General features: G+C 38.0%; 2 protein-coding genes and 1 long non-coding RNA gene across 5 annotated transcripts in view; 1 reads left to right on the forward strand and 2 right to left on the reverse strand.

Moving 5' to 3' along the window:
• LOC6577650 (protein O-mannosyl-transferase TMTC2) overlaps nucleotides 1-4,780 on the reverse strand; it is a 55,033-nt gene extending 50,253 nt beyond the window's left edge. Inside the window, exon 1 of one of the 2 annotated variants that reach the window (XM_015165779.3) lies at nucleotides 4,548-4,777. The gene's annotated coding sequence lies outside the window, so the exon portion shown is untranslated. Of the gene's footprint in view, nucleotides 1-4,547 lie in introns of both variants that reach the window. The other variant, XM_032728940.2, reaches the window with a different exon arrangement.
• The window catches only part of LOC122757153, a 138,541-nt gene that overhangs the window by 73,823 nt on the left and 39,433 nt on the right, over nucleotides 1-25,285 (forward strand). The window contains exons 2-3 of one of the 2 annotated variants that reach the window (XR_006357067.1): nucleotides 4,893-5,143; nucleotides 5,702-5,857. This is a non-coding gene — a long non-coding RNA (uncharacterized LOC122757153). Of the gene's footprint in view, nucleotides 1-4,892; nucleotides 5,144-5,701; nucleotides 5,858-25,285 lie in introns of those variants that run through there. The other variant, XR_006357068.1, reaches the window with a different exon arrangement.
• Nucleotides 11,982-18,063, reverse strand: LOC6577651 (glutamate receptor ionotropic, kainate 2). The gene is made up of 11 exons (XM_002003565.4): nucleotides 17,846-18,063; nucleotides 17,613-17,768; nucleotides 17,463-17,525; nucleotides 16,553-16,756; nucleotides 16,276-16,487; nucleotides 15,543-15,665; nucleotides 15,231-15,473; nucleotides 14,743-15,159; nucleotides 14,113-14,336; nucleotides 13,003-13,831; nucleotides 11,982-12,338 (listed from the first exon to the last, which is right to left on the reverse strand). The coding sequence occupies exons 1-11, from the start codon at nucleotides 17,925-17,927 to the stop codon at nucleotides 12,069-12,071; spliced, it is 2,823 nt and encodes a 940-aa protein (XP_002003601.1). The 5' UTR covers nucleotides 17,928-18,063; the 3' UTR covers nucleotides 11,982-12,068.

Raw genomic sequence — 25,285 nt, forward strand, 5'->3', positions numbered from 1 at the left:
CAAGCAACGGCAGCAGCAGCAAGAGCAGCAGCAGCCGCGGCAGCAGCAGCAGTAACTGCAACTGCTGCAGTCAGCGATGGCGGCGGCTGCGGCGGTACGCGGCAAAATAATGGAAAAAGTTAGTTTTGCATAACGCGCAGAGTTCGGAATCTGCGAGTCCAGCGCCACACTTGAAAAATCTGTAAAGGGACGGCGGTGTGTGTGTGGGTGTGCGCGAGTATATGTGCAAGTGTATGTGCCTGCATGGGACATAGAGTGGATTACAACAGCTGCTGTGGCCTCTAAAACAATGCAGCTAGGCAAAAGGCTAACGCCTGCAGATCAGCTACGTGTGAGTATGGATATAGGTGTGTCTGTGTGTTTGTAACCACAACTAGCTCACACACACAGATGTAGTATTACCGGTAACTGCAGCCAAGGTTAACAGCAGAGCGCCAAGAAAAGAGAGCAGAGAATTTTGCATATTTAGAGCAAACCTCAACCGCAGCCCCTATAAACCAGCCCCCACTCACAACTTTACCGTTAACTCTCCACCCCTCAAAAACTGACTGCAAGCCGACAAAGTTGCACTTTTACTGCCAGCTGCAACTGCAACACTGAGAGAGGGGAATATTTAATGTTTCAGCTGCCGTCGAAGCAATTGCTGCAAAATCGAAAGTTGCATTGAACTTCTTCTGCTGGAGGGTTGCAAGGCTAACAGCCCCTGAGTTGAGTGGAGTTGGGGCTGAGTTGTCTTTGACCACATTTCATTACATTTTACGGCGACAAATGAAAAAGTGTAGCTGGCAAATACCAAGGAATAGAGCAAAGAGTTCATCTAAGAAATGGAAAATTGTGAAAGTGGCATTTGCTAAATTTCATAGATCTTTAAGCTATTTAAATGCTTGAGCATAAATGGGAATATGTGAGAGCCAGGCAACTTTTATTACTATTTGCTCTGTAAGACCTCTTCTAACTTTATATTAAGTGTGAATCAGGGAAGCTAAGGGATTTTAATAAAATAAAGTAAGTTCTCTTAAAAGACGACAAAAAAGTTTCTTATAACAATTTCGAAATGTTTTTGAAAGCGCTTCTTACATTTATCCCTTAATAAAATTAGAGAAATAGAAAAATTTGATATGAATGAAAAAATTACTTGATAATAATATAAACTTGTCATCATTTGTTAATATGGAGCACTCATTTTTTAAATAAAATTTTGGTATGTGATAAATGAATAATTGAAGAAACAATTAAAATTAATATGTAATTATTTTTATTTTTAGACATAAACATAAAAAAACTGGAAATAAATTTGTGAAAATATATAGCAAAGGCACGAGAGGGTAAAATGTATATAAAAAACCTATACAAAAACAACTTGCAACTAATATAATATATAATAATAAATAAAACTATATATAATTAAAACAAGGATTAAGAGTGTTTATTAATAATTGTTAACTGATGTTCAAAATAGTCTTCTAATTATAAAAAAAAAAAATTTGTGAATAAAATATATATACAATCTTGTAGAAATTCAGATAGAAATTTTAATTTACTAACTAAATATTATATACATATGTACAAAAATTCGATTTTAGATCACTTTATATATTTACATTTTATATATTTACATTTTGAAATATTTATCAATTATTATCCACTCTAAGCTGAATTAAAATCGATTATCTACTCTTAGCGCAATTTTATATGATTAAATATTTCGGCTCTTTGCATATAACTAATACTTTCATAAAATTTCAATAAAATTTACTAAAGATCACATTTTAGCTTTTAATTTTCTGCTCTAATTCCGTTTAATTAATTTTATTTATTTTTTATTTTTTTTTCTATTTTTATATCTTATTAACAAAATCCCTGCACATTTTTAATTGTTTGATGAAAGAATTATTGTAGAGATTTATGTGAAAACACTTTGGGCAGGATTTCTCTAATTACAATTTTCAGCATTGGCAAGCACTTAAAAACTTATTCGCTGCCAAATTACACGCATAATTTATTTAGTAGCTAATTTCGTTCATCGTAACAGTAAAAAAAGAAAAACAACAAAAACTTTGCACTTTTTGTGGATGTGTGTTAGTATAGAGGATAGCATAGGATGAGGTGTTGGTGGCGGGGAGGTAGGCTGATGGAAAAACATGCTAATTGAATTCCATACAATAATTTCGCTATGCTTTATTCATTAGGCGCATGGAAAAACGCAATGCGGCCAGCAAACAAACAAACTAATTTGCATAATGTTGGGCACACACACACACACACAAAAACACACGCACACACACAAGCGCACAGTCATACACTCACGTACAGCAAGAGAAAGAGAGCAATAACTAAATGAGTGAACAAAGTAAATGAATGAAGGCGCATTTGACAACTTTTACGGCTAAAGCTGGCCAAATGCAAATGAATTAAATAAATATAGAAAAGTCGTTGGTGAGGCGAAGTAGCGAGCGGCATTAAGGCCGCTTTGTAAAGTCGGCTATTATCACACACTTTCATTAAATGTTGTCCTACAAAACGGAATAAACACTTCGCAACAAATTGCAATTTATTTTCAACTTATTTATTTAAAAAATTTAGAACAAAAAAAATGTAGAAGAAAGTAAAAATTAATACATTATTTTAAAAAAGAACTAAAAACAAAGATCAATTTTTGTTACTGTCAAGATTATTCAAATAGAAATTTTATTTTATTAAAGTAAAAAATTTTGGTTTATTAATGTATAAAAAAAAAATATATTCACTAACAAAAATATTAACAATTTTATTTTATTTTATTTGAATTGAAATGTTTAGGCTAAACAAAAAGCAAATAATTTTCATTAGCCGAATTCTTTTAGCTGTAATAAATGAATTTATTGTAAATCCTAAATCAAAGCTGCCAAAGTATTGTAATTATTGCTGATATTATTATAAGAAACTTTAGTTATTTCGCCACACTACTTCACATATCAAATAAAAATTCTACTGGTCTTTCAAAATTTCAAAATTTTATAGTCAATCATTATTAATAAACAAAAATTATAATAATATAAACTAAAATACAAAACTTTTTTTTCATGTAATTTAAAATTGTTTCATTTGAATCAAAAAAGAGTTAAGCACTTTTATTTAATAAATTTGCCTAAGCTATTTAAATTATTTTATCTTTTATTTTTACCTATTAATTAAAAAAATTTGTTATATATACGAATATATTCTAATATATATATAAAAATATATTAAAATGAGAGCTACACTTCAGCTGAAAAATAAGAACTATAACTAAAACATATGTTTAAAAAAAAAAAAAAAAGAACAAATATTCAACAAAACTTTTAAATTTGAAGTAAAACTCTCAAAAGTTATTGCTCGCAACTTGTGCTAGCACTTTTAAGTCATTTATAAACTGGACGAATTGCTGTCACTTTTTATTTACTCAAAAATTTGCAAAATATTTTGCCACATTCTCATAAACCAAAAAAGAAAACAGAATAGAATAATTTTTCGTGTGGAGCCCGCGGCAATTGCTCGCTTGCCAAATTGAATATTTAAATAAAAACAAAACACAGCGAGCGGGCAGAGGGCAAAAGGCGACGCTTTAAAAGAGTCAGATAAGTGCCTCAACTGTGTGCTGTACGAGCGTGTGTGTATGTGTGTGTGTCGTTGTATATGTCTGTGTACAGAGAAGGAAGCGGCTACACGAATTGCCACTTAAAAATTCAAAAGTTTTGTGGCTGCGCATATGGCAGAGCAAAGCAGCAACAGAAACAGCAGCAGCAGCAGCAGCTCAACCGATGCTGGCGGCGACGCCGACGCAACGGCAACGGCAGCGGAAGTGGCAGCTGGGTAACAAAAAATAACAACAAAATGAAGCTGCAAAGCTGCTCACACAATTGCCTAACACAACAATAATAACAATAACAACAACAAAATGTGCGGCTTTTTGGGTTAGCCCAATACGCGGTTATATATGTATATGTATGTATATACATGCAAAGCTTCATATAAATTTTCTTTTTGTTTTTATTTTATTTTATTTTTTTCTTTTTAAGACCTTAACCCGAATTAAATGGCGACAGCGGCGCAGCTGAGCCAGCGTTTTGTTTTGACTTTTTTTATTATTATATATTTTACAAATTTAATTTAAATTTTGTGGCCATTTGCATGGGAAATTCCCAACGCATCGTGAAAATATTTGTTGAGCAAATATTTTTGTTCCTGCCAGCCAAGATGAAAAGAATTTCCACACACACACACACGCAGAGAGAGACACACAAAAACACATTCAAGCAAGCTAAAGTTAGCTTCCAAATATTGCGTGTTGCATACTTGCAGAGGCCGAGAAGCCTGAACCAATGAGAAGAAAGCCTTGCGATTTGTGCTAAAAATAAATCAAAAGCGACGACCGTTACTCTTAAAGTAGCGCTCAACCGGTCGCTCGCTAGCCGGCTCACTCTTTAGCGGTACTTGCCTGGCTTTCGAGTTTAGCTGCAGCTTCAGTTACTGTTACAATTCAACTTTTGCACTGGCGGAAATATATTCCAATTTCTTTTTGCACTCACCAACACTCTGGCACGCTCGTACGCTCGTACGCTCGCACGCACGCACACACAGACAAACACAAGCGACAAGCCGGCAGCGAACAGAAACAGAAACGAAAACGAGCTCACGACAATTTTGGGTGCGCTTTGCTTTAAAGGCTGCTTTAAACCGAAAGGCGAATTATTTTGGCAAATATACAATTAATGACGCGATGTTAGTTGTCGTTTTGATTTTTAATTCGAATTTGCACGTTTGTTAAATTTTTTACAATTTTACAATATATATATATACATATATATATATTTTTTTTTAAATTTAAATAATAAATTTAGTTTTTGTTGTTGTTGTTACTTTGCTCATTTCAGCCAATCGCGTCGCGGCCGACGCAACGCGTGAATTCGCAGTCGCTGTGAACAAATTGTTGACCGCACGATTCAGTGGCAAAACGAAGACTGAAATCCGCCAGTTGGCGCACTCGTTATTTTATACGCTCGCAGCCGACAGGCTCACACACACACACGAACCAAGACAAATTAACACGGACGCGAACCCATCTGTGCTGTCAGCGTTGTAAGGCAGAGCGCACGACTGTTTACAGTCGCACAGGAGTTTTGTGGTGAGTTACAGCCGTGAGAATCTTACAGCTGTTGAGACTGTTAACTTAACAGTTTGTTATTGGCAGTAGCCCTAGAGGCAAATGAATTTATACAGCTTTATATTAATTTAATGTAGGGAAAATTAAAAAGGACAAATTGATTTATAATTTTATAGCAAATAATTAATTTATTTACATTATATGATTTAAAAAACATGAAAGTTACTTTAAAATATTGTGTCCAGACTTTTATATATTTTTACCATTTAAACTTAACATTGAATTTTATAAAATTCAACTTTATCCGCTCGCAGGAGCTCCTGCCATAACAGTGCTATAAAAAGTTATCCGTTTGCAGGCTGCACACTTAACATAACAGCCCCTGTTGGCTTAACAGTTTCAGGGTGGCTGTTGTCTGTGCTAAGGGGTAGCAAAGTGTAGCACAGTTTTTAGTGGCTGAAACGGTTAACATGCCCCTGCCATTCAACAGTGCTGCTTGCTAGCAAAGCAGCTTAGGATTGCGCTGTTATGCTAGCCACAACTACTCGTATTTAAAATAACATAAATTTCATATTGCAGATGTCCCATTAGAAGAAAAGAAAAATAAGATGTCAAGAGTTATAGGAAAAAATGCTGAAAGCTGCGCATAAATAACGCCACGCAGCGAACGTTACAAGATATATACATATATTGCATATATGTATATATAAATATATAAAGTGCATGGGTCACCAGCGACGAGCTGAAATAAATTGTATTTAGTTGGGCAATTTATGGGCAGCAACAGCGGCGCTAGAAGTGCAGTCGCAGCAGCGGATCGAGTCGAGTCTCCACATACACTCACACACACACACATGCATAATACAGGGGCATGTCAATGGATGCAGTTGTAAACGGCGTCTTTCAGTGCTGCCCATTTTTTGAGGAGTGCAGAAAAGGCTAGATATAATAGCTAAATATGGGAGAGCTAAGTGAAGGTTTGGCTACATTAGCGTTATTTTCTCGAAGTAATACCCACAAATAAAAGTAAATTATCTCAATATAAAAAAAAAAATTAGTTTTTGATAAAAAATGAAATTGAAAACTAAATTAATTACATTTAATTAGTAAATTAGATCAAGATGGACTGAAGGAGGGCAAATAAATAAGGATGTAGTCCAAATAATAAAGGAACATTTTTTTTCTAAGTTAGGTCTCTATATAAAACTCTTCAATTAAATTTATAGCTGCACGCACAAATATGAGCTATTATTTTAAGTAACAAAATAATAATAATAATAAATAAATAATTTTTTTACTAGGCAGCTTGGCGATGATTCTGTTATATGAAACCCATTAGTTCACTTCTGGTTACCAGCTGAAAAATTCCAAAGAACGTTGAACAGCTTAATGGAACGTATTGTTCAAGAATGCATAGATTGAATATATATATTTAGATAATTTGCCTATGGACTCCGCTATCATCGTTCAGTGATAAGAAAATAAGTGGATAGTTCAATTTCATAATCAGTTAAACTATAATCAATAAACTATAAATACGATCTCTCTGAAAAACATTTGCAAATGAATTTATTGAAGGCACTATGATATCTTTTAAGTATGTTGTATTAGATAACATGTTTCAAGATGCTCTAAACAAGCTGTCATGAAATGAGCATCACTGTCTCTTGACGTTGAATTTGTTGTTGCTGTGGGTAGCATTGCCTTTGTTTCACTTGCTTATTTTGTTGTTGTTTCGTTTCGTTTTACTGTTTCTTTTTTTTTTGCAAATTATTTATTGCTCACGGGGGGCAAGCCCAAGGGTGCGGTGGCGATGTGGCGCGGCAAGTGTGGGGGGATCAGTCGAGAGCAATGGCTAATGTGTAATTCAATAGAGTAAATAATGTGCATCAATTTTCAGCTCAATAACGCATGGAATACAAATGCGAAACATGTGCAAATATGTGCACACACACACACACACACACACACAGATATAGAGAAATAAATATCTAGCCACACAGGCAGACACAGACACACGCTCTAGTTGCCTCTCGCTCGCACTCGCACACTCGTCAACATTTTGTGCGACGCGTTTCCGTTTCCGTTTTTCCTCGGCAGCCACAGTGTTTGCTCTTTGTCTTGGCAGCTCGCAGCTCGCAGCTTTTTAGCCGCGTTTATTTGTTTTCGATGTTGTCTTGGCGCACACACACACACACACACACACACACTGACACACTCTCACACTCTTTTGTGAAAAATTGCATTGGTTTTGCAATTTGTTTTTTGTTTGCTTCCGCCTCTTAGCTGCAAGTTAAATGATTATTTCGCAGCGATCGTCGAGTGGAATCGAGCTTGGAACTGTTATTAATGAGCATCAATTCAACTACCTCATAAATGGTCGCATTTATGAGCAGCTCTGGCACATTTGCATAACTGTAAACAGTTATGCAAGGCAAATGGCTAAGATGCAACAGCAATGGCCACTGCATCAGCAACTTCAGCAACTCTAGTGTAAGAGCTAACAAGCTAACCAATAATAACAACAAACAATGAGCTAGTTTTGTTAGAGTTGAGTATGCTCGACTAGAAAATGATCTGTAAAGCAATCGATATTTTGATGATGACAGGCAATTCGAAGCATTTCTAGAAAATAAAAATATACAATATAAAATATAAAATATAAAATATAAAATATAAAATATAAAATATAAAATATAAAAAAATATAAAATATAAAATATATAAAATATAAAATATAAAATATAAAATATAAAATATAAAATATAAAATATAAAATATAAAATATAAAATATAAAATATAAAATATAAAATATAAAATATAAAATATAAAATATAAAATATAAAATATAAAATATAAAATATAAAATATAAAATACAAAATATTAAATATTAAATACTAAACATAGCAAATACATTCTGAATTTTTCCCTGCTTCGAAAAATTTTCCTACCCCATTCCTATATATAAACTTGCATTGTTTACAGGGTATTTGCAGGCAAACAAATGGGCACAAAACAAACTTGTTACGCCTTAGCCTCTTGTGACAAGGCTGAGTTAACTGGCAACTGGCAACAATTATTGTTGGTGCTCATGTTGTTTCTGTGCCGTTTGCCACGCCCACACACAGCCTTTGAGTAGTTTTTGGCAAAAAAAAGCAACAAAAATAGGTTGCTTTATGTGGCAGCTGAGTAATTAGCACAGAAGTTTGTTAACTGGCTTTAAAAGAAAGCAGAGAAAGTGGAGCGAGAGAGAGAGAGGGAAAGAAAGCCTCCAAGCTTCGATTTCATGCACCATTAACCCGACTTCTGCTGTGTGTGTGCGTGTGTTTGTGTGTTGGAAGCTCTCAAGGATTTGTTGACGCCAAATGCCACTGCAACAGCCATCAAGCATGCTTGTAGCAACTTTGTGGCATGTGCTAATAATATCTACAACAAAAACACACACACACGCACAATAAACAAAATTCTTTTGTTTGGTTGCAAAAATGCTCTGGATGAGGCATTTGAGCAATTGGAAAACTGCATTAATTGAATGAGAGTTGGAAAGTGTAAATAAAATTGATAGAATTTTGTTTAATTTTACTAATTTAGTGTATATATAATACTCGAAAAATTTTAACGATTTAAGGGAATACATACTTTATGAAAACTGTAGAGTAAACTCTCATTTTCGTCACGCATTTATACTGTTCGCATAGATCGCAGAGCTGACATTAATATTTACTTCCGTTAAGCTTCTGTTTTAAACAAATGCACTCGTTAAGTTTCAGCTAAGCTCTTGAAACAACAAGTTTATTTACCATTAACTGCTCTCGTTAAGCTTCTGCCTGTTCTCATATTTCGATAAGATTAACTCACATTTTTATGCTGTTAAAAAGCTTGGTGCTTAACTCACATTTCACAGTCTCATGAGCAAAAATGAAATCCTGACTCTTGAGCTTAACTCAGAATTTTAATGCTAGCTTAACTCAAATCATAACACGCTTACGCACTTACACACGTTAATTACCTTGCCTACATACATACATATGTATGTTAATTTTATGGCCTGCTAAGTCAATGACTCTCAAGCATAAAAGCTCTCAATAAAGCTTTGCTCTGACGAACTCAACAGCAAAGTGAAGGCATTACCGATCGCTATGATAAAGCTTCACCTCACACACACACGAAAACCTCTTGACTCTCATGCTTCACTTCTATCGTTCTCGCAAGTCATTGGCCAAGTCTTATCGCTCATCAATCAGAAGAGCTTCACACACACACACACACACACACCCATTCGCTTGCCAATGACTTGCAGTTAGTTGCGTTGTTCTTCTTGCACTTTGTTGCCTTGCCAGAGCAATTTACGCTGAGCACGTGCTATAAATTGGCCCTAGTCAGCGCTATATATATCTGTATCTGGACATTATCACTTTGCCGGCTGACTTATTCGCGCTGCACTTGCAGTTAATTAAAAAAATGTTGGCCCAACGATTTATGTGGGCTAATTGGATTTGGCCCACACGTGAATTTCAATTGCAGTTGCAATTTGTTGTGTGTGTGGGTGTGTGCGGCAAAACGTCTTCAAGTGCTTTATCAAGTTGACTTCCTGTGCCTGTGCCTCCTGCTGCCCCACTCTCTTTCTCTGTCTCTCACTTATTGCCTTACACACTCATACCCACGAGAATTGCTTTGCTCTGCTCACAACTAATTTGTTGTTGGACTGGAAAATTGCTTTCCAGCTGTTGATTGCGCTGCTAAACGTTGCCACTTATTAATTTGTTTATTATTCACCTCTAATCACTCGCACTCAATTCACCTCGCCCCACCATCGTCTCATGCAGCGACTAATCCATAAAGCCGTTTAGCATTCAGCTCAAGCTACTGCCCATGTCTCTCTCACACACACACACACACGAGCGCTCTCTGGGTTGACAGGCAACAACAAATGTACAAAAATTTGTTAACATCAAAAAGTACATTAAAGGCTCAAGGAATGCGCTTTCGTGCGGAAATTGCTTACGTGCGCGGCATTAACAAATGACGTGCTGTATGCGACGGCCAACGGCGTATAAGAGTATAAGACTCACTTACCTACACAACCCATACCAACTTGCTTGCTCTCCCTCTCCATCTCGCTCACTCTCTACAGCTGCTTCTATTTGGGGTTGCGCCTTTGCCTCTGTGTGTGGAACGTATGGAACTTGTCGCTTTGTCGCCCAGCCTTCAGCCATTGGCCAGCGGTGGTGAGTTTGTATGTGCGCTTATGCGCATACTGTGTGAGAGCAACAAGTGTGTAGAGTTTGCGTTGGTAAGCGTGGAGACTCTTTGCCAGTGCACTGTTAAGCTTAACAGTGCGCTGTTACTGAGGGTGGCTGATATGCTACGACTACAACTACAACGACTCTTTTTAACTGACAAACAAAATAATTAAAAACTGTAAGAGGCAACCAAAAAAGAGACATGTAAAAAGAACAAAAATACGAATTGCATTGCGAGCCACACACTGTCGTTGACTGCGCTGCTCGCTTCGCTGTTGTCATTGGCGTTGCTTGTGGAAAGCTTTTCATATTACAGCACAAATACACCAAAGGCTAAAGGCGACAGAATACAAGCGCTTGACCAATCCCTTCCACTCTCCCATGCCACACACACGCAGAGAGCACACACATGTATGTGTGTATGCATGTTTATGTACGAACAACATCTCAGTTTTCACACTTGCTGCAGTTGCAGTGGCTGCGCCGTGTCGTTTGCTGTTTTAATATAAAATACCCTACAGGAATATATCTGCAGTATATGTTGAAAATGTCAAATAATAGTAAATACATCATGAATGCTATTTTTTCATATTGTTAGCTGACTGATAAAACAGTTTTCTGTTGTATATGTAAATATTTTGAGCAGAAATATAAAATATTTTAGTAAAATAAATAAAATAAAATTTTATGAAATAAGTAAAATTTAAAAAATAATAATACTTATAATAATCGAACTGATTTAAAAATTAAAAATAAAAAAAAAAATAATAATAAATATATTATATATTTGTATACGTTTTTAGTTTTTTACTAATATAAATGAAAATATAATAAAAAAATAATAATAATAATAAAAATATTTATGGATAATATTTTATAATTAATATGGATGGATTTTGAATGCAATTTGCTCTTTATGAAATAAAAGAAAATCAAAGGAAATGAAACGAAACGAAACTCGATTGAACTGGTATAACTGTTCGTTATCTACAATTCTTTCTCCATCAAATAAAGTCAATTTCCAATAGCAAAAGTACTCCAAATATAATACAAAAATTATTTTATATTTTTTTTTTTTGCTTCTGACTCGACTAAGTTGAAGCCTCAAAAACTACATTTAGTGGGTGGAATACTTTCCATAGGCATTTTAAAGGTATTCAAAGCGCTTTAGCTTCTTTCATAGTTTCCAGCATAACTTGACGTGTATCATTAATATGTCTGCCACAGCTGCAGGGAATGCACAGTGAAGCGAGCAGATATGGAGGTGGGATGGAGCGGACCTTGAGGCGACAAAGACGACGTTCGTCAGTTTGGTGGATATAAAATGTCAATAAGCTCCAATAACGCAATTGAAAGACTGAGGCAGCTTTTGCTGCGGCAAAGGGGGCAGCGAAGATGACACGGAAAGGCTAGTGGGGCGCAGCTGCTGCTCTGCGGGGGCAACATTAATGGGCTTGCAGGCTGCCCAGCGAGCCGTGTGGCAAGTTCCAGTTCCACAGCGCAGCGGAATGCGGCTCATGTTGCAACAATTTCGTAACGCCCGTTGCCACCCTTCCGTACTTTTGGCCCGCGGCGGCTGCCAAGTAATTTCAAGCTTAAAGAAGCTGCAAATTGATTACGCGCTGAAAATGCGGTGGGCGTGGCCTTTATTGCAAATAACTGAAGAGCACTTCAAAATAACAGTTAACAAACAGGACAAACATCAGACGTGCGCCTCCTGCTCCCGGCTACGGCTACGGCTATGGCTTCCCCTCTGCGAGGGCGGCGGCAGCTCGCGCATCTCCTCCGACGAACGGCCCAGGACAATGCGACGCGACGACTTCGGTGTGGGCTCCAACGACTTCTGCATCGATGGACGTGGCGTGGAGGCGGCCAAGCTGGGCGAGGGCGTGCCACTCACAATGGGCTTCTTGTTGTTCCACACGCAGAGCACGAAGCGCAGCTCCTTGATGAGAGCTTGCTTATAGGTGAGCTGGTAATAGGGACAAGATAAGAGATAGAGAAATTAGATATAGATCTGATCTGCAAGTGAGAGAGAGAAAGAGAGAGAGTGGGGGAGATCGAGATGATAATACAATGTATCTCAGTAAGAAATTTTCACATTGTAATATAATAATATATTCCTTCATTCATTCATAGAACAGTTATATGATATATTATCACGTCAGTCGCTTAATATCTGAATAAAATATATTATACCAATCAAATTATTGTCTACCTATTTCCATTCTTAAAGATTATGAAACTGATTTGTAAAATTTTAGAAAGCTAGCTGCTCTAGAAGCTAAGTTCACATAGGTTGAGTAGACAGAGTATTAGAATAAGTTGAAATACCTCAACTCTGTTAATGAGAAAACGAACTCAAGCATTGAAAGGGATATTTTTATATGAAAAACTTAATTTTAAACAGCTAATCATGAAACAGTTTAATGATATAATGAACGAATATGATATATTACAACTTAAATCTAGAGATATTATAAAAGTGTTATATCAAATTATATAAAAGAAACTATGATGGCAGCTGAGTTCACAAAAACCAAATTTTAAAAACTTGAACTCCATTGAGAGTCCTATAATATTGTATAATATAATATAAATAATAACTTATCGAAAAATGTAGAAAATCTACTCACGCGTTCATCGACCGCCACTTGCCCCACATAGACCGCAAATTCGATGATGCCAATGATGAAGGCAATCAGAATGCCCACGTAGAGAGTGTAGAAAATGCCGCGCAGCTCCTCGAAGTTCATGTCGGGCGTGGCGTCCGGATCGGGTTCTTCCATGCACGTGAAATTCGAGTTCTTCCACCATTTTTGCTTCAGATTGTAAAGTTCGCCCTGTTCGCTCAACCGCAAGATCGCCACGCTCAAATTGGATCGATATTCCGCCCCGAAGGGCACGGCAATCGCATAATGTTTCTCGCCAAATTTCTCGCCCACGGAGCGCAGATCGCAATGCTGTTCGCGATTGTACTCCAGCGTAGTTGTCTCCATTAGGAACATGTAGTCACCCATGCTGGTCAGGACGCGCTCAACGCCCTCGTCGTTATCCTTGGTGTAGGCCGAGGGATCGTCGTTGTTCATCAGATTGAAAGCCAAGCGATAAACCGTTTCATTGGACTCGGCTAGCAGATTGTAGGTGCTTCCACCGTAGATGGTGCCGAATTTGACAGCCTTCTGGGAGCTGAGACTCTTGAGGTCCGTTATGCTGCCCTCCATCTTGGAGCTGGTCAAAAAGGCAGCCAGATTGGCCGTATATGAGTTGGCTATAATGATGGCAAAGATCCACCAGGTGGCCTCGAAGAGACGCACCTGCGGACTGCGCGGCAGGATATCGCAGCCAGCCGTCATGATCGACGCGACGGTCAGCCAGAAGGTGTTGTGCAGGTGCCACTGATTCTCCAGCGTATCCGGATCACGATTGCAAGGATGCGGATTCTCCCATTCCGCCTTGGCAATGCTGAAATAAAGTCACATAAGTGGTCATCACTGCTCTAGTTCGTTAAACTAGAGGTGGGAAACTATCGATGGCATCGAGTTCGATCGAAGTATCGAATTTTTACCTTTCTGCTATGTTATCTTGATCTTATCGCATGCATAGCAAATTTAAATCTCAAAGTTTTTCTAGAATTTAAAAAAGTCGATACTATCGATTTATTTCAAAATATAGAGAATATCGAATCGAATTGTGTCACTATTATCGATAGTTTCCCAGATCTACCTTAAACTACCACAACTTACCGCGCTATGATCACCTTTAGAAATGACATGGCAAACACGGAGATGAGAATCCACACCCAGACCGAGCCGCCAAAGGGCTCTAAGAAGGCATGAAGCTTCTTCTCCTTGGGTGGACTCTTGTAGGCCAAAATGCTAACGCCCAACTGCATAAACGGCACCGTAAAATCCACTGCAGTACGACGTGCTTGGGTAATGGTCAGGTCGCAGATGCCCATGTGGGCGTCCTGTGAATCGAAAAACAATTTGAATGGGAATGTTAACTTTACTGAAAGATTCATTGGTTTTAACAGGAGAACATATTCAATATAAGAACAAATAAACTGCAAAAATATATGAAAATAAACTTCAAATAAATAAATAAAAGAGATCATCCAACTTAGAAAAATAATACAATTTAAATACGAAGGACAGAAAAATTGGACTTCTTTGTTTGAAATACTTTCTTATTTCATGTTTATGCTTAAAAAAAAACAAAGTTGAGTCCTTGTTAAAGATTCTAAAAATATTTTTGGGATCAGATACTATGTTTAATCTGTTTTATATATGTAATATAAATATTTATTATAGTTATGAATCACTTATGATTCCGCATCAGTCCTCATCTATCTCAATTTTTCACACTCTACTCACATTATTGATAATTTCGCCAATGATGCCGTTCCATTGTTTGGTGTCCTTGTCCTGCTTGCCGTACTGCTGATCAGCAACCGGCACAAAGACATACTCGAAGCCGACCTCTTTGGCAATGGCATCGATAAGGTCCACCGCATAGCCCTGATAGATGGCGTTGCCCGTCAGATTGAGCTCCATGGCCGTTTCGTTGCGACTGAAATAGGGTGGACCGATGCGTGTGGCAACTCGATAAACAATTTTCTTCTGCACCTTCATCTCGACATCGAGAAGTGTGATTTGGCCCCTCGTATCCCAGACGGCCACACCTATGTTGTCGGTGGGATCATAAATTTCAATATTGAAGTTAATCCGCTGTCCATCCTCGTCAAACTGTAAATGGCTGGTGCGAAAGTTTGTGTTGCCCACGCCGGAAGTCTGCGCCGCCATGGATTCAATGTGTTAATGCAATCAGGAACAGAATCCTCGCACATCCCTTGGCCACTTACCCCCTTCATTAGGCGCGTCAAATAGCGACCCATCTGCCAAGCCCGACCGCCTGCTGTGGCCGACTCACAATTCATGCGCGGCACCATCATGCGATCCGGATAGAAGTAGGAAGCATTTCGCCAGGCCTGCACAAACAGCTGAAGTCCATCGTAGAGCAGGTCATGCAGTATAGTGCGCGGTGGCTCATTGTTCTCCGAGACAATATTATCCCGTTGCGTCACATAGCCATACAGCTGAACGTGCTGTAAGCATTACATAGATGTTACTAATTGACAGAGAGATAGAATTATGTAGATAGACATCTGACTTACCGGAGGCGGCGCAGGATTGAGCAGCATGCGAGCTGCTGTTATATTCACAGCAAATGTCTCATTGTCTGCAGTTAGCTCTTCTAAGTGATCGTTGTACGTCTCCAAATTGGTGAGGAAAATGTGCTGGGAATGATAATTTATGTAAAAATATTCTATTTATGAGAAATGTAGTGAAAGAAAAAATTCTCTATTATTCATTCTATAGACATGCTAGACTATAAATCGTTCTTCTTCAATAATAAATCAAAGTTGGAATATAACGAAAAAATGCAATATTCATTAATTATTCAAACTTAAATCATAATTCTTACAACTCATATGTCGCTTTAAGAAAAGGAGAACTTTTAAACAATTTGTCTATGCAATAAGTATAGAGAAATTTGTATAAAAGATCTATCGACGAGCAGAAATATAAAATTACTGATAAAAATCTCATATCGATTAGTATCGATTTTTATCGATATGCAGATGACAGGCTTACGAGACCCGACCATATTCAAATAGTTTAAAGTTAAAAAATCTTTCTAAAGAATAGGAAACCAAAACGAATATCGATAATTATCGAATTTAAGGAAATTCAACAAGCTATTAATATTCTAAAATCCATAAACAACAAATTTTGAAAGACCACTGGCAAATGAATCAGCTAAGGCTTTACTCCAACAACCATTACAAACAAACTATACCGTCTATATATAAAATACAGGGTATTTACAACTCTACGCTCACTTACATTAAACTGTCCTGTCAGTCCGAATTCCGATGACGAGTTAAGCAGCTCCACGAGCATATCGGGCACACAGTCGAGCACTACACGTCGCTCCCCTTTGATGCTCTTCCACATGACACGAAAGTCGTCGCCCCTCTGAAACTTGCGGACACGCACCACGTCGCTGTGCACCTCGCGCAGCTGCAGCAGATCTTGCAGTCGAGCTGAAGCCCTAGCTAACAGAGCAATTTATGAGTGAGCGGAGAGTGGTTAGCTAATGGGGTGGAAGGGGGCTACTTACGATCATCTGCATCATAGACTATTGTGAATTTACGCCAACCGAAATTGTGAATTATATCCGCGTAGGCCTTCGAGAGTATCAGCAGCGAGGGATACATATTGAGGGTCATCTGATGATTGGGCTTCTCCTCCATATACTCCTCATCGGCCACATCAAACTCTATGTGCGGTATGCCAGAATTGTTCGCCACCAAGGCAACGATATCTGAAAGATTGTGGATGGGAAGATGTTATGGGGCTTGGTTGTGCTTTGTAAGAAAGCGCTGACTGAATGTAGGGGTTGGATATCTAGAACTGATCGTCAGTAATATAGAGATGGATAGCTGCCTTAAATTTGTAAATAGAGGCGGCGAAAAGGTTTTGAGAAAAAATTATAGATAGATATAGATAGATAAATTATTACTAATGCAATATCTGGATTCAATTAATTGAAATTAAAATGTTCTATATTCATATTTAATAAATATTGATATTCAATAATATTGATATTTTATTCTTTTTTAATTCACATAAAAATTGGGACGATATACATATATGCGTATCATATAGGTATCATAAAGAATATGCCAATTTGTAGATTTTCAATGTTGTACCGTGCTTCAATTCAATCAGTTTTAAGATATATCCCTAAAAAATATCTATACCGAAATTCCTGAACATTCCTTTCCTTATAGCTCAGTTTCGTTAGAAACTTTCCAATCAATATGCCTCCATTTCTCATAAAAGCTTTCCTTCTCTATTGACAAACATATTTATTTGGCTATTGCTTTGCTTGTCATTCGCTTGGGAGCTTTTGCCGAGCTGTTCTCTTTTCTTTTCTTTTCTTTTATTTTGATCGCTCGTTCTATACAAAGTCTGTACACACATGGAACGCCAATAGATCGTTTACCCCCCCTCCCTTCGATACTCACCGCTAGCCGACTGTGAACTTGGTCCGAAAATAGCTGCGACACCATTATCTATGAGATCGCATGCTGAAAGCGAATTCAATTTGTTGGTATTTTTATGTTTTATGAGCTTTTTCTTACATTTATTTGGGAACGGGAACTGAAAATACGCACCGTATTCCTGTAGAATAACGCTGCCATCTTCCGGCTTCAGGCGTTTTATCAACGGATTAAATCTTAAAGTTTGTTCCGCTTCGGGTCCGTTAATGGTATTTACCACAGCTAGAAATTCCTTTTCCAGCTCCAGTTCATTGTCATAGAAAAAGGCGCCTGCAAGGGGGGAATACATAGCATGTGACTAAATATCTATGTATATATGCATAACTGTATCTATGTAGTTGCCTCACCAATGTTGATTTCTTGTTGCAGAGTTTCGTGCAACAAAAATGCACTCCACATGCAGCACAGCACAATAATTCCATGCCACATTTTTCGTCTCTGTTTTCTGGAATTTTCAGCACATTGCAGCAAAACAAATATTTGAACGAATTCTGGGGCACACAAATATTTGATGTATTCCGCTATGTGTGCGCTTTGGAAGTGAGTCGAAAACTGAGCAGCTTTTTCACGAGCATTTCACTTCAGCGATCACGGCGGAAAAATCATTTAGAAAATGTCAAAAGTTGTGTGCATTTTTTTTTATGGAAAAAGCTTTACATCAGCTGTTCCAGCTGGTACTGAAACAGCTGATCAATAGATTGCAATTTTTGATAACTTATTGTTATTATATTTTTGACTGATTTACAAATGCATTGAATTTATGATATTTAATAATCCTACTTTAAATATGCTTTTTCTATGAGTTGCGCTATGAGGTTCTTCATTTATTTATCCTATAAACATTTTCCCCATAGCTTCTATTGTCAATTTTGTGAACATGTAGACAATCAAAATCTATGATGAAAGGATTATTTTACTTAGATTATAATATATAGAAAATAATACTCGCTTAAATGGAATATAGGGGGATATGGGTTGTATAAAAACAAAAATAGAGTCCCGAATTCGATAAATTTGTGTAAATCGGCCGATTGAAAACATATAAATATTGCTTTAAATTTATTCTGCAACACCTCACCTTTCATACTTCCAATATTTCGGGTATTCGAAAGCAAAAAGTTTCAAGAATTAACTGACAGCCATACAGATCACTGTAGCTATACAGGCTACTGAGGCCTTTGGCTTGTATTCCATAATAATAAAATAATTTATTCTATTTAGCATTCAATGTTTACAGATTATACAGAAACAATAATTCATCAAGGGTAACACCTAAAAGCCGCAACATTTTGCACCTATTTGCAGTTGATTCCTTCAATCGTCGACAGCATTTATCATAATCAAGCCGAACACAGTTTGTGTTTTTAGTCCAAATGCCACGCCTTAGTCTCTGCGCCCTCCGCCCTCCCCTCCCAAACCGTCCGTTCCCATTAGCCATGTTTCAGTTGTCGGCTTATTTCTGGTCTATGGAAATGAATATAAACGGTCTTTTTGCATTATCCTTAGCTGCTGGCTGTTAGCCTGCCTACCAGCCAGCCACGCCCGCCTACCTGTTGTTGGCCTGTGTCGACAAATTATTCAAATTTCGGCTGCAGCTCGAAAAAAGGTTGACTCTGGCATGAAACGTGTTTGGCATCAATAAAATGCTGAAGGCAAACAGAGCAAAAGGCTAAAATGACACCAGCAGCCATATTGTTGCTTGTTTTTCGCGTTACACACACACACACATACAACACACACTCGCACACCATTAAAATATGTTAATGTGCGTGTGTTTTTAGTGAATGTGTTTTCTATGCAAATTTATAGCGTTGGCAGCGCTTGTCGCCATTTTCCTGCCACGCCCCCCACACCCCTCTGACACCACAACCAATTTTCACTAGCCTGACATCCCTTTTTGGGTTTTATTCCATGAAAAATTGACACCTCATCACTTTTCAATCGCAATCAATGGCCCACAGCCACACCCCAAATTCACGCACACCGGCACACCGACACACACACACTAACGCTCACACTCCTGTTACTCATTCGCCTGCGTGTGATTGAGGTGCGCCCCTCCATTAGGGACAATAGTCCTGCCATTGACACGCTCAACACCCGACAGCTGCTCCAGCTGCCCAGCTCCCTGGGGAGCTAATAGTTGTGCTTTTTGTCAGGCGCCTGGCCTGGGGCTATTTTTTATACGATTTGTTGACAAAAGAGTTAACGTTTTCATTGAAATAAAATTGATTTTATTATAGGGCGAAATCTTGAGGCTAGCTGAACTAATTTAAATGGCTATGCATTTAAGTATCAATATAATAATATAATATAGAATTTAAGCAGGCCAAATGAATAAATAAATGATGTAGGTAATAATTTATTTTAATTCAAAATTAAGCTATAATTAAATAGTGCTAGGAGTAATAATTTGATCTTAGCATCAACCAATTTAAAATTTTAGAACATTGTATTTAAAAGGAAAAAGTTCTTATATTTTCTGAGATCGACGCGTTCATAAATTCGGCCAAACGGACGGACTCACATACAGACAGACGGACAGAGGAAAATCGACACAGTCCTAATCAAGAATATATGTGCTTTGTGAGGTTTGCCACACCTTATTCTGCCTGTTACATTTTCCCAAAAACATTTGACCCGGACTTCCCATTTTCGATGAATTGAGGGTATAAGAAGATAACACATATGCGACAATATATATTTGATAAATATTATTATATTTACTGGGCTCTATTCTATGCCTAGCTTGAAAATTAATATTAAACAGCACTATTTAAGTTTTATAGAAGTATTCTTATAAAAATTTGATGAACTTACTCTCTTTATTAACTAAACTATCCGTAACTAAAGAGTAAAGTAAAGCAAAACATATTTTTGTTTCATAGTGTTGAGTGCAGTTAAATATATTTTTTGTTACTTACTAAAAAACATTTTTGTAGTGCATTAAAATGTCTTCCTTTTAGCAATGTTTCCCATTTGGCTTGTTTTGCAAATGAAATGGGACTGGCAACTACAATTGAGGTGCGGCAGGCCAAGCTAGAAAAATTGAGAGAGAAATAAACGAGAAAAATGCGCGTAAAAAATGGCAGGGCAAAGCACTTACAAAACATTTTCTATTACACACAATATTTATGGTTATCATGCAGTGGCAGCCGCAGTCAAAGCAACAACAACAACAACAATAGCAGTAGCAGCAGCAGCAGCAACAACATGGTCACATATGAAATAAACTGGCAGTCAGACAGAAAACATAGTTGGACAGAACAGTCGGGTCGACTGAGAACAAATCCAAATTCAAGTCCAAATCCAGTTCGCAACTGCGGAAGAATCCTGCTAAAAGTTTGCGCTAGGTAGCAAGAGCAAAGGGCGAAGCAGCAACAGCAGCAGCAGCAACAGCAAGAGCTGGAAAAAAAAAAAAACTTTTTAATACTTGCCATAATGTTGCCAAAAGGATTATCCAAAAGAATGACTTTTAATGGAGACAGGAAGTAAGCGCATAACAGACAGAAGTATTAACTGTTTCCTTCCGCACAACCACCGTGCCCCCAGCACCCCGCCGCGCCCCTGTTGCCAATGAGGTGGCTAGCCAGCGCGTCCTAGAGTCCTGCCAGGGATAACCACACATACAAATGTCAGTGGCTAAGCGTTGCCAGATGTTGTTGTTGTTATTGTTTTTGTTGCTCCTGGTTTGCTGCTGGGATTTAGTCCATAGCTGCGTATGTGTGCGTGCGTGTGCGTGTGTGTGTATGTGTGTGTGTGTGTGTATGTGTGGTACATAAGCTGTGCGGAAATATTGCAGTTTGCTCATAACGGCAGCGTGGTCGAAAAGCTTATGCTTATTTTTATTTCATACATCCAAAACATGGCCCGTGTCTTCCTGGAGCACCGGCTTAAGCCGAGTTCTTTCTAAGCCTCTTTCATGCCATATATCGAGTTTTGCACTGTGGCACAACAAATGCGAACTGTTTGTGCATCAAATCGGGTATTTAAATATGCAACTGAAGTGTTTTTGTAATTAACAAGTAACTTCATTCTCTACAAACTCCACTTAAAAGTGGAATTTCTCAAGGATAATTTAATAAGTTAATTTAGAAATGTTTTCTAGGGTTACGTGCTTATTGAATAAATAGCTTGAAAAATGTAATTATTTTATAGAAATATAAAGAGGAAAACATTTTTTTATATTATAGATTTAAAAATAATACTATTACTGTTTTTTTATTTACTTAATTATTTGAATACATAATTTTGTTTTCATAGAATATTTAATTTTGATATTATTTTGTAAAAAATTAAGAAAAAAAACATTTTTTATTTATATTTGTTAATCATGAATGGTTTTTATACCCTGAACCCATTGAAAATGGGAAATCAAGATATAATGGTTTTGGTTTATAATGTTTTCTGAATTAGAAGCTAATAGAACGTTAGCAAAAAAAAAAAAATATTTTTGCTGAACAGATTTAAGTTCTTAGTCATTTAAAAGTCATTTCTGATCGTTTATACCTCTGATCATACATCCATAGATACATTGACTAAGTTCTGCTAAAAGTCGTGAATCAGTGTGCAAATCAATATTCTAATTGAAACGATATTCACAAGCTTATGCATAGGTTTCCAAATAAAATTTATCTTTACTGAGCTTCAACTTAGATCTAATCAAGCATAATTATCTAAGCTAAATTTACCATAACTTGAAAACACAGTTCGCAATTGACTAAGATAACAACTATAATCAAACATGATTTTCTCACTCATATTTCAAGTTTTCACTCATGGGCAAGGCCCACCTGTCCCACTGTGCGCTAGTCGTAGCTGCTGCATGCATTAGCTGCTGGCATTTCCAATACAGTTATCCCCATATAGACAGGTATTTGCCAGAGCAAGGCAGAGCAGCGCATTTGGCTTATGCTGCTGCCTCGCCCAGCCTTGCCGCACCCTGCCGCACCCCGCCGCATCTCGCCGCATTCTTTAATATATATTTTGCGCTCATTTTGCATTTTAATGAGTTTAGCCGGGCTGGGTTGCTGAAATATGAGGCCGCGATGACAGTGGCGGCCATCAGTTGTGCAACCCAGCCATTGCTTCTATTTTTTCCCCGTTCCTCTTGCTCTTCGTCTACTTCTCCCTCTTCTCCTTCTGCTTTTGCTAACGCTCTATTATTCTAAGAAAGTGCGGTAAGACGGTCTAACAACGCGCCACCGTGTCATCGCAGCCTGGCTGCTGGCAGCTGCCTGCTGCAGGATATTGCTTTAATTGAAATTTATGCTAAATAGATTGACACTAATGAGCAATGGCTGCCGCTGCCGCTGCCTCTGCCTTTGCTTGCCTCTGCTGACTGTGCTGCTGCTGCTTAGGTAATTTCAGAACACACCTAGATAGCCAAGGCCAAAAACCATCTACATAATTAAATTGCTTTCCACTCACGCTTTTTTCCCTCGACTTGTTTTTTGGCCTCGGTTTTTGGTGTCAACTGAAGAAAATATTATTATGATTCTAGTTATAATTTATTTTGGCTTTTCACTCGCTCTTTCTTTCTCTCTCGCTTTCTTTTTCTTGCCGCCTCACAATTTGCATAGCCAACAAAATGGCGACTTCCGTTTTGGCTAAGTGCTGGATTTCCGTTCCGGATGTGACTTTTACGACATGTTGTTGCGCCTTACAAGTTTCTCTCAGATCTATAACAGCATCGATCTGGCCCTCCACTCTATTTTCGCCCTATCTCTCTCTCTCTCTCTCTCTGCGTCTTTCTCTCGCCGGGTCCTTTGTTGCGTTGCAAATGTACATTTATTGCCTTGGTGACGGAAATGAGTTTTTGTCGTAAACTTTTATGGCCATAAACGTTGCTTGTTAGCGCTGAAGCTACCGCCGTAACTATAGAGACAGGAGCCGACTGGTAAACATAAAAAATACGGAAGTGGGAAACGTTCGGTCGGAGGAGGGAGCGGCAAGCAGATACCCTGTATAGACCTGGAAATAAATTATATATAAAGATATCTTTTTCTGTTCTTGAATTTTAAAACATTTTCGAATTTAGCTACCTGAGAGCTAAATTATTACCGATTTCTTTTCATGAAGAAATTTGAATCAACATTTTTATTTGAACAAAAAATTAATAAAATAAAAATATAAAATTCCCTAAGAAGTTTTAATAGATCTATGCTTATATGTATGCTGATAAATAATTATTTATCTACATAAATAAATGACTGAAGACATTTAAATTACTTAAATTAAACTTGTTCCTTATCTTATCTTATTAAGATTTGTACTTTTATTGTAGCTAAAATATAATATAATGACATATGATCAAATTAGCGCATCCTTCTATCTGCTTACGCCATAATCCAATATGACCAACATAGTTTTACAAATTTCAGACAAGCTTATGAAACATACAGTCGTTATGCCTCATTCTCAATTCATGCAGGGTATATGAAAATATATTCAGTGCGGAAATGACGCACTTGGCACTGACTGCCACAGTTGCAGCCGCAGCAGCCGCAGCAGCCGCAATGCGTATCTCTCTCAGATTCCCTGGCAAAATCGTAGCCCTGGTCATGGCAAATAAACAGCGAATTCATATATGACAGCAGCTATGTATATTGACTAGCAGGAGGGGGGAGGAGTAGGAGGAGGTGCCTCTGTTCCAGGTCTAAATAAGTAGGTTGTGGCAGTTGTGCCAGTTTAGCTGTTGTTTCTGACTCCGGCTTACACATTGACACGCTGCATAAAAATAACAGCCAGCGATTGTTGAGGGAGCCGCAAAAGAAATGCGACGATTCCTGGCTGAACATTTTCCATTACATTTGCCACGTCACGGCACATTTCGCTCGCATGTTGACTAACCAGCGACACATACAGACGCACTTTACTGTGAATCTCTGTGTACTGGTGTGTGTGTGTGTGCATGGCAGCTTTTCCGTTTCCTGCCACCACAAGGATGCAGAGCGGCTGCCGCCCAACGCTGCTATCATATCTGGCCTTTGTTTCATTTCTGTTGTCTCATGCTTTTAATTCTTTTAACAATAGCGCTAAAAGTTGTGCATTGAACACTTGGCTGCGCCAACAATAAAAAATAAACTATATATATAAATAAGAGGGGAGAAGAGGGCGAAAAAAGTTGCCACGGAAACGGCGCTGTAAAGTATAGCGTGGCCAATCTCATGCTCCCACCAGGGCCGCCCGCGTGTATTGCAAAAGATAACAAAAATATTGTTTGCCGCAATGCAATTGTTGCCAAAGAAAAGCCAGCCAACCAGCCAGTAGGAGGGGGAGGTGGAGGTGTGTGCTGCCTGCTGGTTTTTCATTTGTTTCACTTTATTCACACGCCGCAGCGTAAGTTGGCTGCTCTCGTTCGCTCTGTCACTGGCTGCTGTTGCTGCTGCTACTCGGCAACGTGTACAGCTTCCGTTTCCGCTGAAAAGTTTCATTTCCCATACGCTGGCTGGCTGGCTGGCAGGCCCAGCTCTTGTTGCTCTCGTTGCTGCTGCTGCTGTTGCTGTTGCTGCGGCTGCTGCTGTGATAAAGCACAAAATTAACTTTTGAAATAAACAACAAAAGCAACTTCAGCTGCTGCTGCGGCTGCTGCTGCTGGGCAATAGCCCCAGTCTCGATGCAATGATAGGCCCAGTGCCTATCAGCACATGCACACACACACACTTACAGACAGACACACACACAAACACATGCCTACATGTGTGTCTACATGTACACATATGTTAAGCAGGCACTGCGGCAACAACAAGAATCTTAAAACAAGACACAACTTTGTTCAAAGTAGC

Source organism: Drosophila mojavensis, unplaced genomic scaffold (genome assembly GCF_018153725.1).
Source record: "Drosophila mojavensis isolate 15081-1352.22 unplaced genomic scaffold, ASM1815372v1 contig_36, whole genome shotgun sequence".
Classification (NCBI taxonomy): Eukaryota; Metazoa; Arthropoda; class Insecta; order Diptera; family Drosophilidae; genus Drosophila; species Drosophila mojavensis.

Coding starts and splice junctions, on each gene's coding strand:
- LOC6577651 (XM_002003565.4), bottom strand. CDS start 17,927: ATGTGGCATGGAATTATTGTGCTGTGCTGCATGTGGAGTGCATTTTTG. Junction 17,769..17,845: donor GCAACAAGAAATCAACATTG/GTGAGGCAACTA, acceptor CCCCCCTTGCAG/GCGCCTTTTTCTATGACAAT. Junction 14,337..14,742: donor TTGGCGAAATTATCAATAAT/GTGAGTAGAGTG, acceptor TTCGATTCACAG/GACGCCCACATGGGCATCTG.